The 27783-nt window shown below is 43.7% G+C and overlaps 1 protein-coding gene across 6 annotated transcripts in view; it reads left to right on the forward strand.

Moving 5' to 3' along the window:
- The first annotated feature begins 745 nt into the window (after positions 1-745).
- Positions 746-27783, forward strand: part of LOC148020040 (DEAD/DEAH box RNA helicase family protein) — a 142621-nt gene continuing 115583 nt past the window's right edge. For 5 of the 6 annotated variants that reach the window (XR_015694922.1, XM_087700309.1, XM_087700312.1 and 2 more), the window contains exons 1-3: positions 746-888; positions 1084-1231; positions 1637-1768. Coding sequence is in view for 5 of the 6 variants with exons in the window: in XM_087700309.1 (XP_087556435.1) it covers positions 814-888; positions 1084-1231; positions 1637-1768 (355 nt within the window). In the remaining variant the exon portion in view is untranslated. Of the gene's footprint in view, positions 964-1083; positions 1232-1636; positions 1769-27783 lie in introns of all 6 variants that reach the window. The other variant, XM_087700311.1, reaches the window with a different exon arrangement.

A 27783-nucleotide genomic window follows, 5' to 3' on the forward strand; every position in this document is an offset into this window, starting at 1 on the left:
TAAATGAAATATTTTAAAAGTATTTTTTAATTTACTTTTAAAAATGTAAATTTTCATATACTTTGAGAGAGGGTGGGAAAAAGAGAGAGAGAGAGATGGAATTTAAGAGAGAATAAAAAAGGAAAAAAGAGGGGAGAGAGAGAGAAGGAAAAGAGAGGAGAAAAAGGGGGGAGAGAATTATAGAGGAAAGATAAAACTTGAGAGAGTGAGAACAAAAAAGAAAAAAAGAGGAGAGATAGAGAGAAAAGAGAGAGAGAAAATAAAAAATCAAAGAGAGAATGAAGAGAGAGAGAAAGAAGAAAAAAAAGAAAAGAGGAGAGAGAAAGGAAAGAGAGGAGAGAGGAGGGAGAAGAAAAAGAGAGAGAGATATATACATATATATATATATGGAGGACAGAGGGAGAGAGCAAAAGAGAAAGAGAGAAGAAAAAAATTAAAAACAAGATGGGAAAAAGAGGGAAGAGAAAGAGAAAAAATAGATTATCAAGTAAAATTAATGTGTGATAACTCGCTTACCACGAAGAGGCCTGACATCTCATGCTAATAATAAAATTATTAAGCTATTAAAATGATTCTGTATTGACCCTTTTTTATTTTTGTTTTTATTTTTTGAGCTGGGGGCCATGGTTCCATGTGCCACGAGCTTATGCTTTCGCTACTTTCTTGAGAAACATGTTCTTTGGAACCCAAATGAAAGGAGCGATACCACCCTTCTTGTCATGAAAGCTTGAAGGGTGTGAATTGGAAAAAGTTTGAAGAGAGACGAGTTATATTGTTTAACAAGAGTCGCTGGTGGTGGTGCTGCTGCTGCTGATGCTCTCGATGCGCCATCGCCTGGCCTTCGGCATCGCGCGCGCCACTCAAACTCAGCAGCTTCCAAAGCTTAAGGTCGTCCTTGTCGCACCCAGACGAGACTCCATAGCCAGCGTTTTGATTCCAATAACATAAAATCATTTCACACCAGTAATCTTTTATCTCTTATGCAGGCCTTCTGCCCTTTTTCTTCCAAAGAATCCATAACAATCGTTTGAATGCATTAGCATAAAATCATCTCACACTAGTTATCATTCATGTCTTTCGCAGGTCTTCTGCTGTTTCTTCCGAAGAATGCAGCCTCTGCAAGGCAGCACACTCTGCCTCGCTCGTGTCCATTCCGGCCAGTGTGTCTACCTATCGAGAATTCGTTGCTGCTTGCAATGCGCAAGCATCTCGGGCGCATACTCTTACATTCGTACAGTCGCTCCTATCAATTTTCTTTCTTGTTTAGCATACTTGAATATGTATGCCTTCATCGTTGATGCGTGCACAAGCATCTGGGGTGCATATTTCTATGCTCACACAATACTCACGTACTTTATTAATACTCGCGCAATATTCACATGGTGCGTGTACTCTAAACACTTGTGTAGCATACTTTATTAATTATATATGCATTATTGTTGATGTAAGCGGTTATTGTTTGGTATACTATATTGTTTTATGTATGCACTGTAACTCTGGCGTGCAACTAAGAGTGAATCATTAGAAGTTTAATACATATCAGCATGATTTTCAAAGAGGGGACGATGCATAATTATAGTTCCAGATGCTGTTTCACACTGGTAGATCATGACCATATGTTTGAATTCTGTATCAGCACTCTGCAAGGGAGTACATTTGTCGCGGAAAGGTTTTTATCATTTGACCACTCACTCTAGGATGGTTTTGATGTCCCATCAATCAAGACATGTCAGAAAGATGAGTCATGTACTGCTTACAAGACTTAAAGGTATGGCCACTTTGCCGGATTACAGAGGATATAACAGTTACTTTAACATTTTTCACTTAATTATGTTTTTGAGCATGGTCTTGGGCATTAAACTTGAGTTTGTTTACCTTATAATCAACATTGAACTTAGACATTACATATTCATGTAAAACAATATGATAGGTCTGCTTTGATTTTTAAGGAAATCATAAATGCATTCACTCAGCAAACATTAGCAGTCATGTTTACCCATGTTTCTCTCCCAGTCCATCTTTTGGTTGTGAGCCTCAGTTTGAGTTAGACAAGGATGTTTGGAGCTCTGACACTTGTTATGGCTGTCAGTCCTTTCCATCCTTTCTCAGAATTGTCCATCCTGACATATAAGGTGGTGACAGCCTGTAGGTTGACCAGCTGTGGTTGTGCTTAGGCCTCCCAGATTTATCCTTTTTCAGTGTCCAACAGCTAGTCACTTTCAGCTTCAATTGTCCATTTATAGGCAGCTGCCATGTGGCATCAGTCAGTCATCTTTGCAGGCATCAATTGGCCATTTAAAGCTGATTGTCTGACCTGATTCTGGTCAAACCATGTGAGAAATTGCAAATGAATGGAAGCAAGAAACAAAAAGGATAAATGCTGACACAATGAACAATGATAGAAGAATAAAAGAACTCAAAGAGTGAATGATGAGCATGCAATGGAATCCATATCTCAAAGTGTAAGAATGTTCGGCATACACCACACAGGTACCAACACATGTGACAATCAGCAGTGCCTCCAGTGTCCCCTTCTCCAAGTGATGTGATTTGATACAAAGAGGAGTGGAGTTGTTCACATATAGGCCGCAAGATGCCACCATATGTCAAAATATCAAACATGCTTTGATACCATGCCAAAATATGACTGCTGTGAAAGCAAACCAAAAAGATAATAGGGTTTGCGGGGAGAAACACAGAGTGTACGGCAAACATCGAGAGAGGAGAAACTTAGAAATCATAGAAGAAGAACATGAATGATGGATCGCTGAATCATGTTAAGTGAATCAAGTTGATATAGCACACCCGAAGCTTTGAAGATAATTGCATTGTCTTGTTTGAATTAGGTAGCAGCTCCTGTAGGGAATTTGTACAGTGAAGGGATTGAAACGCAGTCTATCAAGAGTGATAGAGATGAAGGACATGTTGGAATCTCTCCAAGATGATGGCTACTATCAAGGTGACTGTTGGGTAGCCAACTAGAGAAAAAAACACAAGAATATCTAATGAAGATCTTTCTGTGTAAGTGGTTGCAGATAGGTGATTGCTGGGTAGTCCTTTAGGAGTGAAGAAAACACAAAAACATAAGTATTTGGTGTAGGGCTGATAAAGAGGGTGTAACCTGCTGTAAATGGCTTGAATTTGTTGCAAGCGAAGCCTGATGATGACGGCTGATGCTAGATGTAGGTTGCAAAATGCCAAATGGAGATGGACATAGAAGGCATGAACCATAATGTCCTCCTCGTGGGGTGTGAATGGTAGTGGAGAGGATGGAGAAAGGAGAGAAGAATACGGAAGCGAGTAGTAGGAATGAATGTGTGGGATGAAGAATGAGGGATGTTAGTGCCACCCACTAAAGTCTCTTGGGTGGCACCTTGACTCTCTTGGGAGGCGCCCAGAAAGCCTTCTTGGGGATGTAAATGGAAACCAAAAGTAGGAATGGAGGGGGGGAAATGTACTGAATCACTTGGTTTCTCAACACCTTAGATAACAAAACAAAACTAAAATGTATTGTTCAATTGCCTATACAATTGCCCAATCTAAAGACAAATAAATACGCCCAACACCCATGAATGTGCATTGCTAACACCCTCTCTCAAATCATGGGTTATCAATACAATAAAACATACATGATGGGAACATACAATACTCTAGGGACCACCTCTTGAGCTAAAAATGCATTAGCTTCACTTAAACAAATCCAAAATATACTTAATTGAGAAAGAAACCTTGTTTATTTAAAAATAGAAATGCGTTCCTAGAGAATGTTTGTATCCCATAAGCACAAACCCACTTGGGAGGGCCCAAACTTTCTATGAATAGGTATGCTGCCTTCCATTCAACCCTAATCTTGTTTTTGCAAGTTTCAGGTGTTTTCAACTTGCTACCCACACCCCGTTCACGAAGAACATCGCAATCCTGCTGTCCATTGCAGTCTTCACTCATTGGTGCCTGTTTCCAGCCGTTCGTCATCAGTTTGTTGCATATGTCCAGCCAAGCAATTGTTGCTGTCCGTTATCCAGCTGTCGTATAGCTTGCCACATCAGCATACTGCTGTGTTTGCAGGCCCTAGTTGCCACCTTGCAAATTTCTCTCTCCTCTCAGCTGTCGTTGCAGATTTTCTCCCCTCCCAGCTTGCGTTTGTTGTTATCTCTCTCCTTCTAGCTACATTCATTGCTTTTTCTTTCCTCACCTGCATTTTTAGTCTCTCTCTTCTCATCTACGTTTTTAGTCTCTCTCTTGTGCATTGCTGTCTGCATTAGATCCAGCCTTCCTTGGCTGCGTTTGCTAGTGTTCTACATCCAGAGGCTGCCTTGTTGGAATTTGAGATGTGTTCGGAGTACGACACACTCTCTAGCTCGTTACCCTTGCCCTGATCCTAGTTCGAGGTTTAGTATTTATTCACTATATAGTGTGTTTGCTACATGAGCATTATATATTCAATATGTTAGGAGTAAGCTCCGTGCCATGTGGTAGGAGTCGGACAGTCTCAACTGTGGTCGGTTGCATTTAACCGACCTGCCTATTTTGGGCATTCTTTTCAACCTTTTAAAGGCTGAGTTACCAGTAGACTTCATTACTTGTATTTGATAGATTTCAACCTGTTGGTGACGGAGACAGCACTCGGGCTAACGGAGATCGAGGTCCTCAAGGCGAGACATACGCAGATGTTCTCTCTGCACCCGTGTATAATTTTGTATCCTTATATAAATTTCTTCCTGCAGATTTTCTGCATTTCACTCTTTCACTCTCTCTCCTCTCTCCGTTCACTCTCTGTCATGGTCATTTGCTTCCGCATTGCTTCACTCTGACATAGTATCAGAGCATTGAAGGACTGATCTAGGGTCTGATCTAGGGTGGACCTATCTGAAGAGGAGTTTTCAGCACGACACAAGGTTGCGTTGTCAGTGTTCAAGTGCAAGCAGGTGGGCTGCGCATCAGAACATGGCTGAGGCGAGAGTGGGCGTACGAGAAAAGTGAAGATTTGCTGAAGCTGTTGCTGTTTTTCTGCTGTTAGAGAATGAAGAAGATTGTGTTTTTTGCCTTCAAGTGCAGATTTTATCTTTTCATTGCCTCTGGTGGTCGACTGAAGAAGGTTTGGGAATTGGAGACGAGCCCTGGCAGGCTATGTTTTCACAATCAGAGGGGGTTTCTTTTGCGTTTGTGTAGGCATTGTAGGTGAAGATGTCTACAGAGATTGATGTGGAGTTCTAGGCGATCATGGACTGGAAGGTGCCTATCCTATCGGCTCTTCCATTAGATTAGAACCTTGATGGCGACAATTATTGTATTTGGCGAGTGATGATGTTGGCCATATTAGAGTCTTATGATTTGGGGGAGCTTGTGATGGAGGAGATTAACCGGCCTTTTGTGAGAGATGAGTCCAAACTCTCTTCCAGTGCTCGTACGGAGTTGACCAAAGCTCAGTCTCATTGGGATAAACTGAATGCCAGGATTCGTTCTTTTCTCTTTCTGTCTTGTACAACAGCCGTGATAACCCATATCAAGCACTTGTTAGTGGCTTGGGAGATATGGTTGGAACTTGATCAGATGTACAACTAGATGACCCTTATGAAGAGGGTTTCTTTGGAGGTGCAGATGCGGGCCTTGTTCGTAAATAAGTATTCTTCACTTCGGGATCACTTTATTGTCCTAGTTGCCACCATGATTTTGTGCTTTTTATTCCGCTCTCATTGCTTTAGGGCGGGAGTTGACTCTTCGATGGGAAGAGTTGGTTTCTATGTTCTTGGACCAAGAGGAACAATTGAAGAGAGAGAATGCTTCCAAATTGGAGGCATTGGTTGGTCAAGCCTCTCAAAAGAAGGGGAAGGACCAAAAGAAGGAGGACAATAAATCTAAGAAGGACAAAGAGAAAGAATTGACATGCCATATTTGTGGTAAGATTGGTCATCGGAAGAACGATTGCCGTGACAAGGATAAGAAGGACATCAAGGACACGAAGGATTTTGGAGCGGTGGCTGTAGTCTCATCAGCTGCTTTTCTACACTTAGCGGTCATTGAGGGCCCTACACCGAAGACTTGTGATGCTGCGATGTCAGCTTCCCAGGCTCGAGAGTGGATCGTGGACAGTGGTGCTTCACGGCACAGGACTCCTTCGATAGTGGGCGTTGCCCATTTGCGACCCTCGCGTGGGCAGATTCTCATAGGAGACAGCTCTTCTGTGTCTATTGTCGCACGGGGTGAGATGCGACTGATTCCAGATGGACGTGGCGGTACCCACATTTTCGAGGTGTTGCATGTGCCAGGTTTAGGGTATCATTTACTTTCGGTACATAAGATTTGTTCTCTTGGTCTCTTGGTGGAGTTTGACAGTGATGCTGTTCGCGTTCTTGATCGTGGATTGAGGAAGGTTTTCTCTTTAGGGTATGAGAAGAATGGCATCTACAAATTGAAGTCTTCTTCGGCTCTTCTCTCTCTTCTTCCTACCTCTTAGACACAGTTCGAGCTATGGCATGCTCGGTTTGGCCATCAGAACTATGTGTATCTTTAGAAGGCGTCTTAAGGATCTCTTGTTCGAGGTTTGCCGGACATAGTGGTGAGCAAGCAGCCATGTGTCTCCTGCATTCGTGGGAAGCAGCATAGGGATGCGATTCCCAACAAAGCTTCAAGGTGTACTTCACCTATGGAGCTTGTATCTACAGATCTTTGTGGCGCAATGAGGAATGAGTCCTTGAAGGGGAGCTTGTACTTCATGTTGATCGTAGATGACTACAACAGGATGACATGGGCCTACTTCTTGACGTTGAAGTCGGAGGCTTTCTCCCACTTCAAGGATTGGCTTCTCTTCGAGGAGAACCGATTTAGCCAGAGATTGAAGACCTTGCATCAAACAAGGGTGGTGAATTTGTTTCTAATGAGTTTGCTTGTTTTTGTGCAGATAGGGGTTTTCATCAGGAGTTTGCTAATACCAATACTCCTCAAGAGAATGGCATTTTGGAGTGGAAGAATTGAAGTGTGATCGAGATGGTGCGCACCATGATGGAGCATCGACAGACACATCAGTTTCTGTGGGCCGAGGCAGTGGCTACAACAATCCACATCCTAAATCAATCTCCCACTTCAGCCATTTGACAGGATGACACCTTTTGAGGCCTACTTTGGGACTAAGCATGATGTCTCTTATTTTAGGATCTTTGAGTGTGATGATGCCTATGTGCACATCTCGAAGACGCAACGTGACAAGTTTGAGGCGGCTTTCCGACGACTAGGTCTTTGTTGGCTATAGCTCCTAGTCCCAAGGTTATCGCTTGTACAATCCTGTAAAGTGGGATGTCTACACAAGCCGAGATGTGCGGTTCGTGGAAGTTCCGGCCACAAAGGGGGGTGAGGAGCACCCCGTACTTGGAGATCCAGGGGAGAGTTAGGTTCCCAAGACAGTTCCTTTTGAGCATGAGCCCCTTGATGGCGATTCTTATTCAGATTCCTAGTTTTTTCTTCCACTGGCCACCCCAGTGGAGATCCTGTTGGTGGATGTACCGGAGTCTTCAGTGGATGGAGAGTGTCGAGGAGAGATTCGGCCTCCTCGTTGGGCCCATGACACCCTTTGAGATTCAGGGATCGAGGGGGTCCCTAAGGACTGAGGAGTGGGAATCGCAAGATGGAGCGCGGAGGTCACGGAGGTACCAAGCACATACTACGGAGCTTGTTTGCTGTAACTACTGTTTGATGTCCCGTGTTATGCAGGATAGAGAGTCTACATCAGTGAAGGCGGCTTTACAATCTGATCATTGGCGGAAGGCGATGGAAGCTGAGTTGGAGGCTATTAAGTGGAATGACACTTGGTTCCTTGTGCCTCATCTCTCTCATAAGAAAGTGATTGGTGTCAAATGGGTCTTCAAGACCAAGTACCAAGTGATGGCTCCTTGGATAAGCACAAGGCTCACCTTGTTACTAAAGGTTTTGCGCGGCGCCCAGGTGTTGACTTCCGTGATACCTTTGCCCCTATAGCTCGCATGGCGACTATTTGTACTGTTTTTGCCTTGGCTGGCCATAGGAGATGGCCTGTTTTTTAGTTGGATGTGAAGTCGGCCTTCTTGAATGGTGATTTGAAGGAGGAGATCTATGTAGAGCAGCCTCCTGGATTTGGTTCTTCAGATGGGCAGGTTTACAGGTTAAAGAAGGCCATGCATGGCCTAAAGCAGGCTCCATGTGCTTAGAACGAGAAGATTGACTCGTTTCTCCAAGCTAAGTTGGGGTATCAGCGTTGTTGGGCTGATCCGCAGCTTTATGTGCACACTTCCAAGGGAGGTCGTGTATTGTTTGTTCTGTATGTTGACGACTTGATTATTACAGGTGCTCATACCTAGAAGGTCAAAGAGACGAAGGCAGCCCTACATCAGAAGTTCGAGATGACGGATTTCAGACTTCTCCATTTCTTTTTGGGCCATGATATTTTTCAGTGTCAGAGGGGGATTTTCAACTCTTAGTAGAGATATGTATAGAAGCTCTTGATGACTTTTGAGATGGAGGATTGTCGGTCCATTTCTACTCCTATGGATCCGAATTGGAAGGCCACTTGACATGCAGATTATCCTTTGGCGGATGCTACACCCTATCGTCAGTTGATTGGCTCATTGATTTGGCTCCTCAACACATGGGTTGATCTATGTTTTGCTGTAGGTCTCTTGACTGGGTTCATGAGTGCGCCTCAGTAGGTGCATTGACAGGCTGCTTAGAGGATACTACGATATCTGAGGGGGACCTTCGACTTAGGGATTCATTATCCACCAGGTACATGTGCTGCTGATCTTGTTCTTGCAGGTTGGAGTGATTTAGATTGGGCTGGCGATGTGGATCATAGGCGGTCTACTATAGGTTATTGTTTTACCTTGGGTGCTGGTGCTCTCTCTTGGAGTAGCAAGCAGTCCACGGTAGCTCTATCTTCGACTGAGGCAAGGTATCGGGCTGCGCCTTCTACCACGTGAGGCTATGTGGCTTCGGTGGTGGTTGGAGGAGCTTGGTTGCCCCCAGACTCGTCCTACTATCTTGCAGTGCGACAATGAGAGTTGCATTGCCTTGGCACGGAATCCCGTATTCGATGCCTGGACGAAGCACATTAGAGATCTAGTATCACTTCATCAGGGAGAATCTTCTAGATGCGACCATTGATGTGGAGTATTGTAAGATTGAAGACAATCTTGTAGATTTGTTTACGAAGGCACTTTCCCAGGCTTTGCTTCATCGACATTCCAAATCTCCACATTTGCTGCCTTGTCCAGGATGTGAGAGGGGGTGTTAGGAGTCAGCTCCTTGCCACATCAGCAGTGCCATGTGGCAGCAGTCGGGACTTTTTGTCCGATTGCAGTCGGATGCAAGCCGACCGACCTACCTATTTAGGGCATTTTTTGAGGCATTCTTTTTAGTCTTTAAAAGGCTGAGTTTCCAGTAAACTTCATCACTTGTATCTGACAGATTTCAGCTTGTTGGTGACGGAGACAACACTCGTGCTGACGGAGATTGAGGTCCTCAAAGCAGAGACATACACAGATATTCTCTCTGCACTCGTGTATAATCTTGCATCCTTATATAGCATTCTTTCCTGCAGATTTTCTGCGTTTCACTGTCTCTTTCACTTTCTCTCTTCTCTCTCCGTTCACTCTATTCACTTCCACATTGCTTCACTCTGACACAATAGTCATATCATTTCATTTATTCTCTTTGTTCATTGTCTCTGAGTTACTCTAATCCTAGTTGTGTTTTTCTATCAGTCTGTGCTTTGTCGTACTGTGTTATTTGTGTTTCTGTGTTAGGGTATTTTCTTCACATGGTATCAGAGTCGAGTTCTCTGAGAGGAACCTAAGCTTTGCTTTGAAAGCTCTACACAAGAAGCAGATAACAGAAGACTAGATGACTTCGAATACTACTTCCGCACCACTTTTTCACATCTGAGCTAAATCCATCGAGAGGAACGAGTTGGAATGGGCCTCACAGCTTGCTTCACAAGCTCCCAACATGGTCGGGGACAGACATTGGACTACTATGGAGTTCCACGACCTTACGAGATCATTGCAGTTGAGTACGATCTCATTTTGATGCATAGAGCCTAGCAGCAGATAGAAGGTAAGTCTCAATTTCACCCTTTAGATTCAGTGTATCAATCTACTGACCATGCAGGAAGGGCAGAATCTCCACTTAGGACTGGCCATCCACAAGTGGAAACTAGTATAGAGTATACTCCATTATCTTCATACTTATTCTCTTCGGTACCAGGTATGTTTAGCATTTCAGATTGTGTTAATGATGATTCCCCTTCTCCTATTGGTATGGATGATTTTCATGATGAAGGATGTATGTAAAACAATTTCTGGTTTATGAGTAATGAGGAAGACAAATATTTCTTTATGAACTCAAGACTAGATAAGCAGTTGAAACAAGAAACTGTGAGTACTCATTTCTCTTCTTTTCCTTCAAACAATTTTGTTTTCAAATGTCAAAATAAAGTAGGTGCATCTTTATCATCATCATTTCAATTTAATGCATTTAATGGACAAAAGGAATGCACATTATTTTCCACATCTACACCTATCACAAATCCATTTGATCTCCCTCCCATCTCACCCTCTTATTCTGCCGCCACATCCTTTCAGCCTCCATTAAGTGCAACGTATATTGTACCTCATGTAGGATCACATTTGTTTTCATTCACCACACTAAAGGGTTTTTCAAACTTAGGCACAACCGTTAGGACCTCATCTCTTCCTCAGCTAGGTGGTATTCTCCCTTTTCCTTACGCACTTTCAGGATCATTGGAGCTTGGGCATTCTCCCCAATCTCTCTTGAGTGTGGATTAGTTGGTGCCACAGTTTGCCTCCATAGCATTACCTAGTGGACCCTCTGGTTATTATGCGTGTCCAGCTGACATTTGGACAGGGCTTACATGTCCCAGTGTCTCCACCTCCATTGGCACCTTATGGAAACATTCATGTTTCAGTGCCTCGGTATCAATCGGCACTCATTGGACACTCATACTCTATTTTTGCCTACCCATCTCTTCCCTCTCCTCCTCCTTATCAAACACCCTACCACCACCACTATCACCATTTTATCCTCCACATCCATCTTATGCCACATTCTCGACACCTCATGGTTCTACCTTATCTTCCGCCAACTATGCATTCAATGATAAGACTTGTTTTAACGGGTTAAACTTTACAACTTGGTCGAACTTGATGAGACATGTCCTTGACTCACAGAACCTATGGGATCTTGTGCATGGGTTGGAACCTCAACCTGATCCCACGCTTGTTCCGTATGAGGTTGTACGCTCTTGGAAGGCTAGGAATGCCTCCGCTATTGTCGAGCTGATGCATGGCTTATTGCCCGAGTTTCATTCTTAGCTTCAGCATTTTGACTTAGTGTCAGAGCTATCGGCACACTTGATTGATTGCTATGTGGCTCAGGATATCACCCGTCGTATAAATCTTGACCATGAGCTTCAAAACTTTAAAATCTTTGACCTGGATGACTGAAAGTCAAGTTGGCTGAGTATCGGCTTCTCCTTGCTGAATTCTCCACTACAGGGACTCCTAAGTCCTTTGACGATCATGTCACATCGTTTCTTAATAAGCAGTTGCATAAATACTTTAATTTTGTGCTGCAAGTGGTTTCTCTGTCCAATTTACCTACGTTCTATGAATTTGAGTGTCAACTATTGCGTCAAAATCAAAATCAAAATCAAAATAGAAAATAAGTAGGAAAATCACAAGGAAACTCCTAGTCTCAACTCAAACCTGAGTGGCAGAATGTACCTAAGAAGAATAGGTATTGTCAACATTGTCAAAAGGTTGGCCATTTTTGACGACAAGTGTCGATCAAAGGCAAGAGTCACATCATTAAAACCCAAGTCACAGACCCTCGCCCCTTAGTCGGGCAACCTCCATCAGGGGAGGCAAGGTGATGGTAAGGGGCAGTGGAAAGGTCAGACTCGCACTGCCATTGGTCAATCATCTCAGTTGACAATGTTCTCAACTCTAGAGGGCTTGTTTGACTCGTCTGTAGAGGTTCACATTGTCTCCGTAGAGACATTTGATATGAGTCTTGTCTACATCTATGAGTTGCTTCCCGACGAGGTTACCACAGAGGCCCACTTGTCACAGTCGAGCACATCAGCACCTGTTTGGATTGTGGACAGTGGAGCTACATATCATATGACTTCTATTGAGGATATCTTCCATACCTGAGCCCCTATAGCCGGGTGGGTCTGGGTAGGAAACAACTCCTTGGTTGAGATCTAGGCTCAAGGTTAGGCCAGTTTTCCCACTGATAGGGATCCGGATTTGGCTTCATTGCACAATGTATACCATGTCTCTTAGCTTGGGGTGATTGAACTTGTTATCTCTTCAGCAGCTTTGTTAGATGGGTTGAACAGTTTTCTTTACAGCGACCACAGTCGAGGTCCTTGACTCTCAAACTAGTTTAGTGATTGCTCGCGGTGAGACATAGCCTGATGATCTATACCATGACCTATTTTCTTACTAAGTTGACAGACAAGGGCTCCGTGTTCCATAGCTTCTAGGCATTAGCTACATCTTGGGAGCCTACAAAAATTGAGCATCTTTGGCGTTTCTGCCTAGGGCATCTTGGCTATGATTCTCTTTATGAGTTGTCTCGCCATGAGATGGTTAAGGGCCTTTCTCGCTTGAAGCTAACTCGAGATGTCTATAAAGCATGTTAGCTTGGAAAGCAGCAGTGTATCCCATTCCCTTAGCAGTCTACACATAGAGCTAAGGCACCTCTTAGATCGATTCACATCGATCTTTGTGGGCCCACATCCACTGCTGCCTTAAATAGTGCGTTGTATTTTTTTTTGATAGTAGATGATTATTCAAGATACTTGTGGGTGTATTTTCTTAAGCATAAGTCCGATGCTTTCACATATTTCTCTCCTTGGGTGTTGCTGGTTTATAACCAGACGGGTCGTCATGTTGGTTGCATGAGGAGTGATAGTGGTGGTGAGTTGATCTCCCGCGAGTTTTCCGAGTTTCTACAGCAACATGGCATCTCTTGCCAACTCACCTCTGTCAACTCCCCCTCTCAGAATGGAGTCGTAGAGTGTAGGAACTGGATAGTCATGGAAATGGCACGCTCTATGCTATTCACAACAGAGCTTCCTGAGCATCTTTGAGTTGAGACTGCCAACACTATGGTGTACATCCTCAACTAGTGCTTGCCCCGATTGCGGCTCTTCCTAAAAAGACTCCGTACGAGGCATTCTTTAGCTTTGAGCCTGTCATATCCCACTTCAGAGTCTTCGAATGCCGTGCATACACACACATATACCTGATGATAAAATAGAAAAGCTCACTCCTTGAATTGATCTCCTTATCTTTGTCGGATATTCCTCCGAAGCAAAAGCCTACCGTTTGCTCGATCCTCATACGAATAAGATGATCGTTAGGAGGGTTGTCATCTTTGACAAGAGGGATATGGTGCAGTTCTCTACACCGGATTCCTCCTTCCACATCATTGGAGATTGTGCCTACTGAGCTTGTTATACTACCCGCTTTTGACCTACTTGCAGATTCTTCAGCTCCTAGCCCCCCTTTATGTAGGGACCGATTGAGCACGACGATCGAGATAGTGTCCTACGTGCAATGAGAGACAGAGAGTGCGAGAGCGAGCAGAGTAGAGAGTGAGCACGTTTCTAGGTACAATGACAAGAGTGTACCTTTAGGTTTTTAGATAGATATCTATGTGTAAGTACAAGTGCTAAGAGTGCGTTCACACCCGAGCACATTTAAAGGCACGGGGCCTTTATTCCCAACAATCTCCCACCTAAAGGCAATGTGCCTTAAGAGGAGAAAAAAGAATCAGCTAAGTCTAGGTATGTACAAAGCTGAAATACATATATCTATGCAACTCCCATCATCTGTCGGCAATGAGCAAACCGCTCTGTTGGAAGACCCTTTGTGAGAAGGTCTGCAGGGTTATCATCTGTATGCACTTTGACAAGCTCAATGCTTTTGCTGTTAAGTACATCTCTAATGAAGTGGTACTTCACCTGTATGTGCTTTGTCTTTGCATGAAAGACAGGATTCCGTGCTAGCATGATAGCACTCTGACTATCACAATGGAGAATAGGTAACTCTGTGATGCCAAGCTCTCCCACCAGACGTGAAAGCCATAAAGCCTCCTTGCATGTCTCAGTGGTAGCCACATACTCTGCCTCTGTAGTAGACAATGCAACACACTTTTGTAGCCTGGAGATCCAAGAGATTGCTCCTCCTGTGAAAGTAAACACATACCCAGAAGTGGACTTCTTGCAGTCCGCATGACCAGCATAGTCTGCATCCGTAAAGCCAACAACAGATGCCTTCTGCTTTCCAAAGCAGATGCACAACTCCTTTGTGCCTTTGAGGTACTCATAATATCTTTCACTGCATCCCAATGCTTCTTGCGAGGGGTTGCCATGTATCTGCTAACCACTCCCACTGCAAAGGCAATGTCAGGACGTGTAGCTATCATAGTATACATCAAATTGCCAACAGCTGAAGCATATGGTATCTTGGCCATTTCAGCCTTCTTATCATCAGATGTAGGGCTGTCCTCTGCACTAAGTTTCACATATGGAGGTAATGGAACCCCAATTGTTTTCCCTCTCTCCATATTGAAATGTTGCAAAACTTTGGAGATCTACTCCTGCTGAGATAGATAGAGTAAGCCTTTTGATCTATCTCTGAGTATTCGCATACAAAGAATGTGATTTGCATCCCAAGATCCTTCATGTCAAAGCTGCCATGAAGACTTTGCTTCAGTGATTCCAAGGCATGAGTATCCCTGCCAGCTATCAACATGCCATCAACATATAAAACCAAGATAATCAGGCTGCCATCTGCTGCCTTCTTGGTGTACAAGCTGCCTTCTTGGTGTACAAGCAGTGATCCGCTTGACTTCTATGAAAACCTTAAGAGTGCATAAATGGATCAAACTTATGATACCATTCTCTTGGTGCTTGTTTCAGCCCATACAAACTCCTTTTGAGTTTACATACCATCTTCTCTTTCACTTTTGCCACAAATCCTTCAGGCTGCTGCATATATATGTCTTCATTCAAATCACCATGTAAGAATGCAGTCTTTACATCCATTTGTATGAGCTCTAGATCTTCAGTTGCAACCAAGCCCAAAATGGTTCTCAATGTAGTCATCTTGACTATAGGAGAGAGGATCTCATCAAAGTCAACTCCATGTTCCTGTTGTACCCCTTCGCAACCAATCTTGCTTTCTACTTTGGCAAGGAACCAAAAGTAACCTTCATATTGTAAACCCATTTGCATGGAAGTGTTTTCTACCCTTTAGGCAACTGCACCAAATCCCAAGTGCCATTTTTCTCATGGGATTGCATCTCTGACAACATGGCTTTATACCATTTCTTGCTGTCCTGTCTGTCCATTGCTTCCTTGAAGCAAGTCGGTTCACCACAGTCTGTCAACATGACATAATTAACCACATTAATTGCACCAGGAACAAACCTGTCAGGTTGTCTAGCAGCCCTAGAGGATCTCCTAACCCAATGGTCATTGTTTGCTGGCTGTTCCTGCAAATTTCCATTTTCAGCATGCTGTCCTGGCATTTCAGCCTACAAATCGGCATTAACAGCTTGCTGTCTTGGCTGTTCCTGCACATGTAATGGCTCATTTTCATGGGCAATAGTTGACTGATCATTTCCAGTTGTTAGCAGTCATGTTTGTCATGCCTTGTCATCTCCTACCTGTGAGCCTCAGTCTGAGTCAGACAAGGACTTTAGGAGCTCTGACTTGTCTATCACTTGTTTTGACGGAGGATGTAGCTCATTCTAGAGCACTCAGTTTATTGCATTTCAATGCATTTTCTCCTCTAGTCGGGATTTAATGTGCATTCCCCGGGGCAGTTTCTACATTCTTCAGCCTGCCTCACCTACCGAACATTGTCCACCCTTTCCGGGATTTTTCTGAGCATTCCTGGCATTTTTACCAGCATTAAATGCTGGTCGGACATATTTATGGCCTCAAATTTCAGGTCGGCCAGTTTTTGGGTTTTTTGGCTATTTATAGCCATTTCCCACTTGGCAGTCAGTTGTATTATCATCTTCCCTCCTTTGGCAGGTGCACACTCCGACTCCGTCATCTTCCTCCGTCTTCAGTGCTGCCGTCATCATCAGCTTGACCTGGTGCCCTCACTGACGCTTCGGGCTGCATGCAAGGACTGATCAGTCCACAGTTTTGTATTCAGCATTCATTACAGTCAGTGCAGATTTTCTTCCTTCATTTTTTGCTTTTTCTCTCTCTCTCTCCCTCTGTGTTCGTGTTTCTTCTTCCGTTGCGCACTCTCACATGGTATCAGAGCCTAACTGAGAGCACAGAGGAGAGCTTCCATTGCAGAGGAGGACACCATCAAGTGCAGCCTTTCTTCCCTTCTTTCTAGCCCTTGGCGGTGCTGTCCAGGCTGAAATGTAGCCTTCCATACCTGTGTTTTGTTGTTTTGCAGCATCAGGAGGAATAGGCGACAGTTTTCTAGGTGTTTGCAGCCTGCGTTTTCATCAAACGCAGCCAACAGGAGGTGGTCAACATCAGCAATCTGGAGGATAGGCGACAGCTTTTTTCTCCAAGCGGCGGCATTTTCTCTCTCCTCTTGCAGGCGACAGCATCTTCTGGGTCTTTTTTGACATAGGCGGCTCCATCTTGACTGTCTGTTGGTTGCAGATTGTTTGGTGATTGCAGATATATACGAAGATATCTTATCACTAGTTCTTTGCTGATTCAGAGGATGAGGTCTCTATTCCTTCCTCTGAGAGACGGAGAGACTTTCGTGCTTGTTCATGCGACGACTGGAGGTCACCTAGCCCATTTGACCGAGATTCCTCTATTCCCCGTTCTCTCCATGTTTCACAGAAGGCTCGTTCTGCTGGTCTTCATATGCCTTCCATGGCACCCTCTATACAGGTGCCCGTACTTTCTTCTTTGCCCAAAGAAGATCGGCTTGATGGTTCCAACTACTCGCTTTGGTCGTGTAAGGTGCAGTGTATCCTTGATACCTTCGATCTTTGGGAGTTTGTTACCCACCCTATTTCCCGTCCAGTGGAGGATCCCACTGTTGGATCATCGATGGATCGTGCGGCCTTATGGGATCGGCTCAACTCACGAGCTCGATCTTTCCTCTTTATGAGCTTACAGGATTCTGTCCTAGTGCATGTGCGCAGGTTGCGGAAAGCAGCGGAAGTGTGGACAAAGCTTGCTTCTTTGTACCATCAGAAGACTTTTGCCCATCGGATTACTCTCGAGAAGAAATTACGGATGCTCGTTGTTGATGATTCTTTTTCCATGAAGGATCATATCAACAGGTTGGAGGACATGAGGGATGAGCTTGCGTCCCTTGACAGCATGATCTCTTCCGAGGATATGGCCATGATTCTTTTGACTCAGCTGCCATCTCTCCGTTTTGATGTCTTCTACACCGGCCTTCTTACATCGAGGACCCGTGAGAAGCTTCTATGGGAGGAGCTTGCCCCGCTTGTTTTGGAGCATGATGAGCGCGCCAAAGAGGTAGCCAGTGGATCCACCTCCATCAAAGATTTTGTTGCAGGTTCGAGAGGGGGGACACAAAAGAAAGGGAAGTCACAGGCTAAAAGACAGGAGAGTTCTTCAGGTTCTGACTCCGACTCGGAGAAGCCTAAATGCCCATACTGTGGGAAGGGGACACATCCAGAGGAGAAATGTTGGAAGAAGTACCCTCACCTTCGGCCAGGAGCGAAGGATGGAGCTAACACATCCGAGCCTTCTACCTCTACTCCGGTGGTTATCCATGAGTCAATGTTCCTTCATATTGTTGACTTGGAGGAGCCTTCTTCCGTGGTTGCCTCATCTTCTGAGAGACCTTGGCTGGTTGATAGTGGAGCTTCTAGTCATATGACTCCCCGAGGTGATTTGTTGCAGGATCTATGCCCTTGTGAGGGTTCAGTCACTGTTGGTGACATTGTTTCGGTGCCTATTTGTGGTGTTGGCACTTTGCCTTTATTTCCTGACCGTGTGTCGAGCTCCCTTTCCCAGGCTCTTTATGTTCCTGACTTGGGCTTTCCACTCCTCTCAGTCTATGGCCTACTAGGCTTGGTACCCGGGTTGTCTTCACCGAGTAGGCCGTTTGTATTGAGGATTCTTCTATAGGGGCTGTTATTGCGACAGGTTGGCAGGAGAGCGGGCTTTATAGGCTCCATTTCCCTTCTCTTATGCAGGGACCTCCGAGGCAGTTGTCTATTGCTACACCCGTTCCCACTTGTGCACCATCTTTTCCACAGGTTCCTTCCCATCCCCCATCCTCTCCTCCGGTGGTTCCCTCATACCCCCCATCCCTTTCAGAGGGGGGTGATCTCGGCGATGCGGTTGTGGATTTCCTGGCCCCTATTGTTTTAGAGGGGGCTTCCCAGGATCGCGAGGAGTGTCTTCATCAGCAATCTTCATCGACGGACTTCATCGACCTTGGCATTCCTCTTGCCACCCTAGGATCCGTTTCTCCCTTGGCCTTCCGCCACATCCAGGATCTGAGAGGGGGTGTTAGCAGTCATGTTTGTCATGCCTTGTCATCTCCTGCCTGTGAGCCTCAGTCTGAGTCATTCTAGAGCACTCAGTTTATTGCATTTCAGTGCATTTTCTCCTCTAGTCGAGATTTTATGTGCATTTCCCGGGGCTGTTTCTGCATTCTTCAGCTTGCCTCATCTGCCGAACATTGTCCACTCTTTCCGGGATTTTTCTGAGCATTCGTGGCATTTTTACCAGCATTAAATGCTGGTCGGATCAGCATTAAATGCTGGTCGGACATATTTATGGCCTCAAATTTCAGGTCGACCAGTTTTTGGGTTTTTTGGCTATTTATAGCCATTTCCCACTTGGCAGTCAGTTGTATTATCATCTTCCCTCCTTCTTTGGCAGGTGCACACTTCGACTTTGTCATCTTCCTCCGTCTTCGGTGCTGCCGTCATCATCAGCCTGATTTGGTGCCCTCACTGACGCTTCGGGCTGCGTGCAGGGACTGATCAGTCCACAGTTTTGTATTCAGCATTCATTACAGTCAGTGCAGATTTTCTTCCTTCATTTTCTGCTCTCTCTCTCTCTCTCCCTCTCTGTGTTTGTGTTTCTTCTTCCGTTGCGCACTCTCACACCAGCATCATTTCCTGCATTTACATGTTCATTTACAGCAGGTATTTGCTGCTGTACAACGGGCACATTTTGCTGTCCAAAAGGTATTTCTTCCCGGAATACAATCCTACGGACCTCCTCAGTCTTTTCGGGTTGTTTGTGCATGCGATCTTCCCGGAAGATAACGTCATTGCTGCATACTACTTTCCTTTTCTCGGGATCCCACAATTTATACCCCATTTCATCCTCGTTACCATATCCTAGGAAAATGCATTTATAGGACTTTGGCTCAAGTTTGCTGCGATTTTCTTTACGAATGTGCACAAAAGCCTCGTAGCCAAACACTTTCAGATGAGCATATGAAGGTGGCTTGCCGGACCACGCTTCTTGGGGGAATCCCCGCCCCCCCCCCCCCCCCCCCCCCTCCCCTCGCGCCCCCCCCCAACCACAGAGACCTGTTTGGTGACCGATTAATCAAGTGAACGGTTGCCATAACAGCCTCTGCCAAAAAACCATGGGGTAATGCAGCATGAGACAGCATCGTACGAACCTTATCTTGTATGGTCCGATTCATACGCTTTGCAACTCCATTTTGGGGTGGATTATGAGGGGTAGTGAGCTCCCTCTTTATCCCTTTGCTGTCACAAAATGCCTGAAAGGCCTTGGACACATATTCTCCACCATTGTCAGAGAGAAGACACTTAAGTGTCTTATCTGTCTGATTTTCAGCCAATGTCAAGAATTTTTTAAACTTATCAAGTACTTCATCCTTGCTACGAATAGGATAAACCTATACTTTCTGTGTAGCATCATCGACAAAGGTGACAAAATATTTCTTCCCCCCTAAAGATAATCCTGGCATTTGACATACATCCGAATGTACTAACTCTAGAGGAGAAGATTTCAAAGAAAGAGACTTTTTATGTGACGTCTGTGCATGTTTGCCATAAATGCAGTGATCACAATGCTCAAAATCAGCATAATGAAGACAAGGCAAGTAACCCAAAACAAGAAAGCATTTTCATTCCTGTTTGACTCATGTGTCCCAACTGGCCATGCCACAAAGAAACGCTTGGTTGCTCGGTCATGGCAACAATAGATACATGAAGTGGATACAAAGTATCACTCTTGCAACCTTTGGCAATAACCCTAGATCCCTTACAGATCTTCCATTTTCCATCACCAAAGGTGGTATGAAAACCATCATCATCTAGCTACCTTGTGCTAACCAAGCTCTTCTTGAGTTGAGATACATGCCGTACATGCTGAAGTGTAAAGACAGAGCCATGCTGAAACTGTAACTGCACACTGCCAATACCTGCAATCTCACATGCATAGTTGTCCCCAAGATGGACAACACCATGTCGACCCCTTGTATAGGCAGAAAACCACTCACGATGAGGGGTGACATGAAAGGAAGCACTTGAATCAAGAATCCAAGTATGCATGTCATCATCTGTATCTGTAAGTCAAGCATGTGCACCAAAGTGTGAAGAGACAAAGAGTACGTCACTCCCACTGTCAATGTCATGAGTGACTACATTCACCTCTTCAATTTTTACACTGCTCTTCTTAGGCTAATTGTCTTTCTTCTCTTCCTTGCTATCATCTGTCTTCTTGCCTTTTTCTTTCTTTTTCTTCCATTTGTAGCAGTCACGTTTAAAGTGACCCTTCTTGCCACAATGATGGCATTCAACATCTTTGCCATGTGATTTACTGCGTCCCTTGCTATCATATTTGCCCTTTTGTTGTGATCTGCCCCTAGTATGCAAAGCACTGGAAGACTTACTGGATGCATTGTTCTGCCGATTCATCTCTTCCATAAGTAGAGCACTACATTAGAATTGCTCATAGCAATCCTGAATATATCCCAACTCTCTGGTAGAGTGCAAAGCAAGAAAGTAGCCTTAAATTCCTCATCAATCATGAACTTTAAGCCAACCAGCTGGCTGAAAATGGAGTTAAACTCACTCAAGTGAGTAGACATTGTTGTACCTTCTTTCATACGCAAATCCATAAGCTTTTTCAGCCAATACACTTTGCTTGCAGCACTCTTCTATGCATACAGTTCTTCCAGTCTAGTCCATATAGGATATGCAGAATCTAAACCTTCAAAGTTGAAGAGCAAGGCATTAGAAATCGATAGCTCTATGGTTGAGCGTATAAGCTCATTCAACTCATCCCAATTGTCCTGATCCATGTCCGCAGGCTTTGCGCCTTTGGTTTTGATCGGCTTTGCCTGCTTCTTTTGTAACATGATATTGTAGCACTGTTTTTGCCACACTGCAAAATTATGTGCGCCTTCAAGCTTCTTTATGTGCATTAGATTACTGCTGTCATTGGTGCCAGCCGTGATTTTCAGCCCAAATGTGACAAAAAAAGAAAAACCAACAAATGCAGGCCCAAACTGTCACCCAAGTGACCAAGGTACAAACAAGTACCAATCAGCAATAAATGACCATGTAGAAGTACAGATTTCAGATCTGTAATTAAATTTTCAGAAGCACCAAACCATGTGCTACAGCATTATCCAATTGATTACAGCTGTTCCAAGGGCATGTGCATTACATTACATGAGAAATCCCAAAATTTCAGCTGCAATTTCTGTTGTACATGTACCCATGGGTATAAAATTTGACACGAATGGTCAAAAGCCCCAAAATTTTGTGCTCAACGCATCAAACACACATCTGCATTTCCTCTGCCATGCATATGACAATCCAATTTTGCCAAAATAAAGCAATTTCAGCAAAACCCCCGAATTTTACCAAGTGTTGATGTCCAAATTGCGCGGAAATCAACCTGCATGTACATAAAATGACCAAATGCTGCACAAATTTTGCCCAAGCTGCAAAAGCCCCAATTTGCACGGGGTCCAATGTGCCTCAATGTTGAGAAATTGGGTTAATTTCAGCCCAATTTACGCATGTACATTCAAAGACCCAAATGTCGGGGACAAAATGTCACAAATTCCTGCAATTTCTGAGACAGATATCAGTGTTGCATCCTGCTTGCACCAAATCTGGACAAATCCCCAAAATTTCCAAGTCCTGCGTGCATTAATTTCAGTGAAATTGAAAGAATTTCACTAAAATGTGAAAAGCTCCAAAATTCCCGCGTAAATGTGCACCGACTTTGCAATTTCTGAGTCAGATTGTCCAATTCTGTGTTGAGATCCCAAATTCGGGAAAGGCCCCAAATTTCTGGGCCAATTTTGCACAGATCTGAGACTTTGTGCTTGCGTGCGCGAAACCTCGTCAAGAAAGGGGTAGAATCTGAATTTTTCTTTTTAAAAAAAGAAAAAATTAGAAACGTGATGGGGGGTCCGTTGACCTTCTATCCCGTTCGTGTGACGGGATGACCTTTCTCTTGTCGTGTTACGCCTGTTGTCGCCGTGCAGCCCCGTCATGTTATGCCTGCTGTCATCGTGGTACACGCTGGACCCCCAACTAGCTGCAGCCCGTTACGCTTGCTACTACCCGTTCTGTCCGACTGGCGACTGTCGCCTGTCACGCAGCTCGACTGTCTGTTTGTCTACTTGCCACGTGTCGCTTGCTCCTCAACAGTCCACAAGACTGTTACACGAGACTTTGCGTGTCGCTTGCACCTCTCAAAAGTCCACAAGACTGTTACACTTTTTGATCTATCCCTCAACAGCTTGAGTGAGCCATTGGGTCTGATACCAGTTTGTAGGGACCGATTGAGCACGACGATCGAGATAGATTGTCCTACGCGTAGTGAGAGACAGAGAGTGCGAGAGCGAGCAGAGTAGAGAGTGAGCATGTTTTTAGGTACAATGACGAGAGTGTACCTTTAGGTTTTTAGATAGATATATATGTGTAAGTACAAGTGCTAAGGGTGCGTTTACATCTGAGCACATTTAAAGGCACGAGGCCTTTATTCCCAACACTCTACAAGACCCATTACCTTGTTGGTACTAGCAGACCATGTGGGATTTGGGGATCTTACCACCAGATTCCACTCCTGAGGGACCTAGAAGATTTGCTCGGCTTTTACCTCAAGCATCATTTGTGTCGCTGTTTACAGTTGATTACATAGTGCATTTTGAGGCGGATACATGGTAGGAGGCTCTTTAGTACCCTCAACGGCAGAGAGGCTATGGAGAAGGAGCTAGTGAGTATTTGACCGAAATGAGACTTAGACATTGGTGGGTCATTCGAGCTATAAGAAAGTCATCGGGACGAAGTGGATTTTTAGGACCAAGCTAAAGGCTGATGGGACTTTAGACAAGTACAAGGCTAGCCTTGTTGTGCAAGGGTTTCGACAGAAGCATGGTATTGATTATGAAGAGACCTTCCCACCTACTGCGTGGTTGACATCTTTTCGATTATTACTCGCGCTAGCCGCTTACCACGGTTGGCTGATACATTAGATGGATATCAAGAGTGCCTTCCTGAATGGTTATTTGGAGGAGGTCGTCTATGTGGAGCAGCCACCCGGATTTCCTTCAATGAAACTGAGGGATAAGGTATTTCGCTTGCAGAAAGCTCTTTATGGGCTGAAGCAAGCACCATGGTCTTTGTTCCTTAGGATGGACGAGTTCTTACAAACTTACGGATACCATTCTATCCCTTATGATTTGAACTTATATGTTCGATCTACTATAGAGAGGGGGTCAGCTACATCTTGCTGTACCTTGATGGCTTACTCATCACAGGCTCAGATTTTGCTGCCATAGTAGAAATCAAGGCAAAGCTTAGTGCTACATTTGAGATGATAGACCTCGATTTGTTGTCTTACTTCTTGGGGATGGAGGTAGTTCGATTTGAGGGTTGTATTTTTGTGTCATAGCAGAAGTAGACACTTTAGCTTGTGGAACAATTTACTACAGATCAAATACAGTTGTGGCCACGTCTCTCAATCCTACTGTCCACTTGTCAAAGGATACCCTAGGTCAGCCCCTCGATGCGCATACCTATAGGTCTGTTGTAGGAAAACTTCTCTAGTTAATTCACACTAGGCAGACTTAGCTTACTCAATCAGTATTCTTAGTTAGTATTTCACAACACCTAGGATATCACATTGGATTACATGTCTTCGTGTGTTGCGCTATTTGCAGTATATTTATTCTTTTGGCCTCACCTATGGTTTTGGTTTATGTTTGTAGGGATACACTGATTCTAATTGGGTAGGAGATCGTGATATCCGGCGTTCCCATGGCGATTATGTTTTCACCTTGGGGCACGGTTCCCATTTCTTGGTCTGGCCGTAAGCAAGAAACTGTGGCGGCTTCCACAACCGAGGTTGAGTGTAGGGCTCTTTTCGATGGCACCACTGAGGCCATCTACCTAAGGAGCTTACTAGCGGCATTTGACTTCCCTTGTGAGTCTCCCACCGTTGTCTACTGCGACAACTAGAGTGTCATTGCTGTTGCGGCCAATCCAATTATCACTGCACGGACGCGGCATGTGGGAGTCCACTTCCACTTTTCTAGAGAGCAAGTTGAGCTAGGCACTATGCGCCTAGAGTTTGTGCCTTCATTAGACAATTTTGCAGACATTTGGACCAAAGCGGTTAACCGGTCGGTTCTTCAGTACCTTCTACCCAGGATTGGGTTGTTGAGCTAAAAATGCATAAGCTTTATTTAAACAGCCCCAAAACTTGCTTAATTAATGAAGAAATCTTATTTATTTAAAAGAAACGCGATCCTAGAGAGTTTTTGTGTCCCATAAGCACAAACCCTTGGGAGGGCCCAAACTTTCTATAAATACATATACTGCCCTCCATTCAGCTAACAATCTCGTTTTTGCAGATTTCAGGTGTTTCAGCTTGTTGCCCACACCCCTTCGCGGAGGACATCTCAGCCGAAGCTGTCCATTGCTGTCTACATGAGTTGGTGCTTGATTTACAGTCCTTTTCTCGCAGTTTGGAGCTGATTCCAGCTAGGCGACTGTTCCTGCATAGACCTGCTGCGGTATTGCCTGCCACGTCATCTGCAACCTGCGTTTGGCAGTTTTCTCTCCTCTAGCTGGTGCCCAGTTTCTGTAGGCTGTCACCAGGCTATCCAGCTTGTGTTTGCAGTTTTCTCTCTCCTGCAGGTTGTTTTGCCCACGTTTTCTCTCTTCTCTAGCTGTCGCCCAACTTCTGTAGGTTGTTGCTAGGCTGTTGCCAGGCTGTCCAGCCTGCGTTTGACAGTTTTATCTCTTCTGCAGGCTGTCTTGCTTGCGTTTTTAGTCTTTCTCTCTCCTGTAGACTATTCTTCCTGCGTTTTTAGTCTTTCTCTCTCCTCACTGTCGTTTGCATATCAGATCTAGCTTCTCACTACTGTGTTTGCTGGTGTTCGATATCCGGAGGCTGTTTTGTTGCGATTCGGGATCCGTTCAGAGTAGGACATACTCTCCAGCTCATTATCCCTACCCTGATCCTTGAGATACAAGAGTTTAAGGTTCAGTATTCATTTACTGCATAGTGTGTTTGCTGCATGAGCATTGTATATTCAACAGTTATATCACTTCAATTATTTTCTATGTTCATTGTCTCTGAGTTACCCTAATCCTAACCGAGTTCTTTATCAGTTTGTGCTTTGTTATACGATCGTTATTTGTGTTTCTGTGTCAAAGTATTTCTTTACATGGTATCAGAGCTTGGTACTCTTTGAGAAACCTAGGTCTTTGATCTGAAAGCTCTCTGCAAGAAGCAAGAATAACAGTAGGTTCAAATGACTTTGAACACATCAACACCAATTCAGTCTCTAGAACAATCTATGCTGAGAACCGAGCGAGAGTGGGCAGAACAATTTGCTCCACAAAGTTTCGACATGGTGAAAGATACTTCTGACAACATGGAAGAAAGGCTATAGAAGCTTTCTACTGAAGAATATCATGTGATCATGGACTATAGATGAAAGAAGATTGAGGAGCTCGATCGAATGATAGCCCTTCAGGAGAGGAAAGATGGATCTTGGCGCAGGAGTATGGACTACAGAGTACTTAACAAATAATTCAGAATATTGCCATTTTAAGAATTGATTATATCTTGGATAGGTTGGATGGATCTAAACTATTCAGTCAGATTGACTTGGACAACAGCTATCATTAGATAATGATTGTTGCTCAAGATATTTATAAAACAACATTCAAGACAACTTTTGGGTTTTATGAGTTTTTTGTGCTACCATTTTGATCTCACCAATGCTCTTGTAATGTTTAATAGAATGATGGAAAAATCCTTTACAGCACTCCGAAAGTTTACATGTACTCTCTTTGATGATATTTTGGTTCATTCAAAAGATGAAGAAGAGCATAAGAAACACTTGAAAAATAGTGTTTAGAGAACTTTCTAAAGTAAAACTTTATGTGAATGGCAAAAGAGTGAATTTTTCTTAGAAGAGATTCACTACTTGGGTCATACTATATTTAAAGATGGAATTCGGATGGATTCAAAAAAAGTCAAGGCTATTGTATAATGGCAAGAATTGACTAGTGCTTATGAGGTTCAAAACTTAAAGTAGGAAGGGTATGTAGTTGCTTATGCAAGCAGAAGGCTGCAAAATGCAAAAAGGAATGATACTATCTATGAAAAAGAGTTGATGGCTATCATTTAAGCTTTAAAAGATTGGAGACACTATCTTTTAGATGGAGAATTTCTCATCAAGACAAACCATGACAGTTTGAGACATTTTCTCAACCAACCAAAGATTTTTGAGAAGTATATTCGATAGGCCAATTATTTAGCTTAATAACTTTTAGAGATTGCGTATTCCCGAGAAGCAAGAGAAGGTACCTGATGCCCTGAAAGACCTTAGATTCATGCAATGCTATGATTCACCATGCAAATTTCACTAGTATGAGGGACATATAAGCTTCTGATGAAGACTCTAAAATTATTTAGGAGCGTTTATAGCTTGGTAAAAAGGTAAACCCTTATGTTATTAAAGATGGATTCCTTTTGATGGAGAATAAGTTGTACGTTACTAAAGATTTCAGATTGAAAGTAATGGAAGAATGTCATGCTGCTTCTTATATGGCTCGTTGTGGTATTTTGGCCACAACCAAGGCACTTCAAATGTATTTCTTTTTGCCAAGTCTTTGATGAGACATTGAACAATTTGTTAAAGAATGACTTGTGTGTTGAAAGATAATTTGATCACCAAAAGCTTGTGTAGCTTTTGCAAACATTACCAATTCCGAGCTAACCTTGGGAAAGCATTGCTATGGATTTTATTTTTGGCTTGTCAAAATAAGTAAACGGCAATGATGGCATATGGACTATTATTGACAGGTTCAACAAGCAAACTCATTTCATTCTAGTTAATAAGACTATCAAGTCTCAACATATGGCTAGAATATTTATTCAATAAATCTTCAAGCATCATGGGTTAGCACAATTAATAACGGGTGATAGAGATTCATGAGCCATCCTAGTCTCTTTTGGTGAGTTTTGTTTGAAAATTTGGGTACAAGGCTTACTTTTTTTTTGAAAATTTGGGTACAAGGCTTACTTTTTTTTTCTTCTTATCATCTTTAAATAGATGGTCAAAGTGAGATAGCCAATCTCACAATATCGGATATGTTGAAGTGCTATTGCCATGAAGCTAATAAATAATGGAAAAATTATTTATCTTTGGTAGAACCTATAATAACATAGTTCATACTTCTACAAGTAAAGCACCATTTGAGATCATATATGGAAAACCA

The sequence above is a fragment of the Lygodium microphyllum genome, chromosome 19, assembly GCF_053477565.2.
Source record: "Lygodium microphyllum isolate KBCC chromosome 19, Lygodium_microphyllum_v1.1.10, whole genome shotgun sequence".
NCBI lineage: Eukaryota > Viridiplantae > Streptophyta > Polypodiopsida > Schizaeales > Lygodiaceae > Lygodium > Lygodium microphyllum.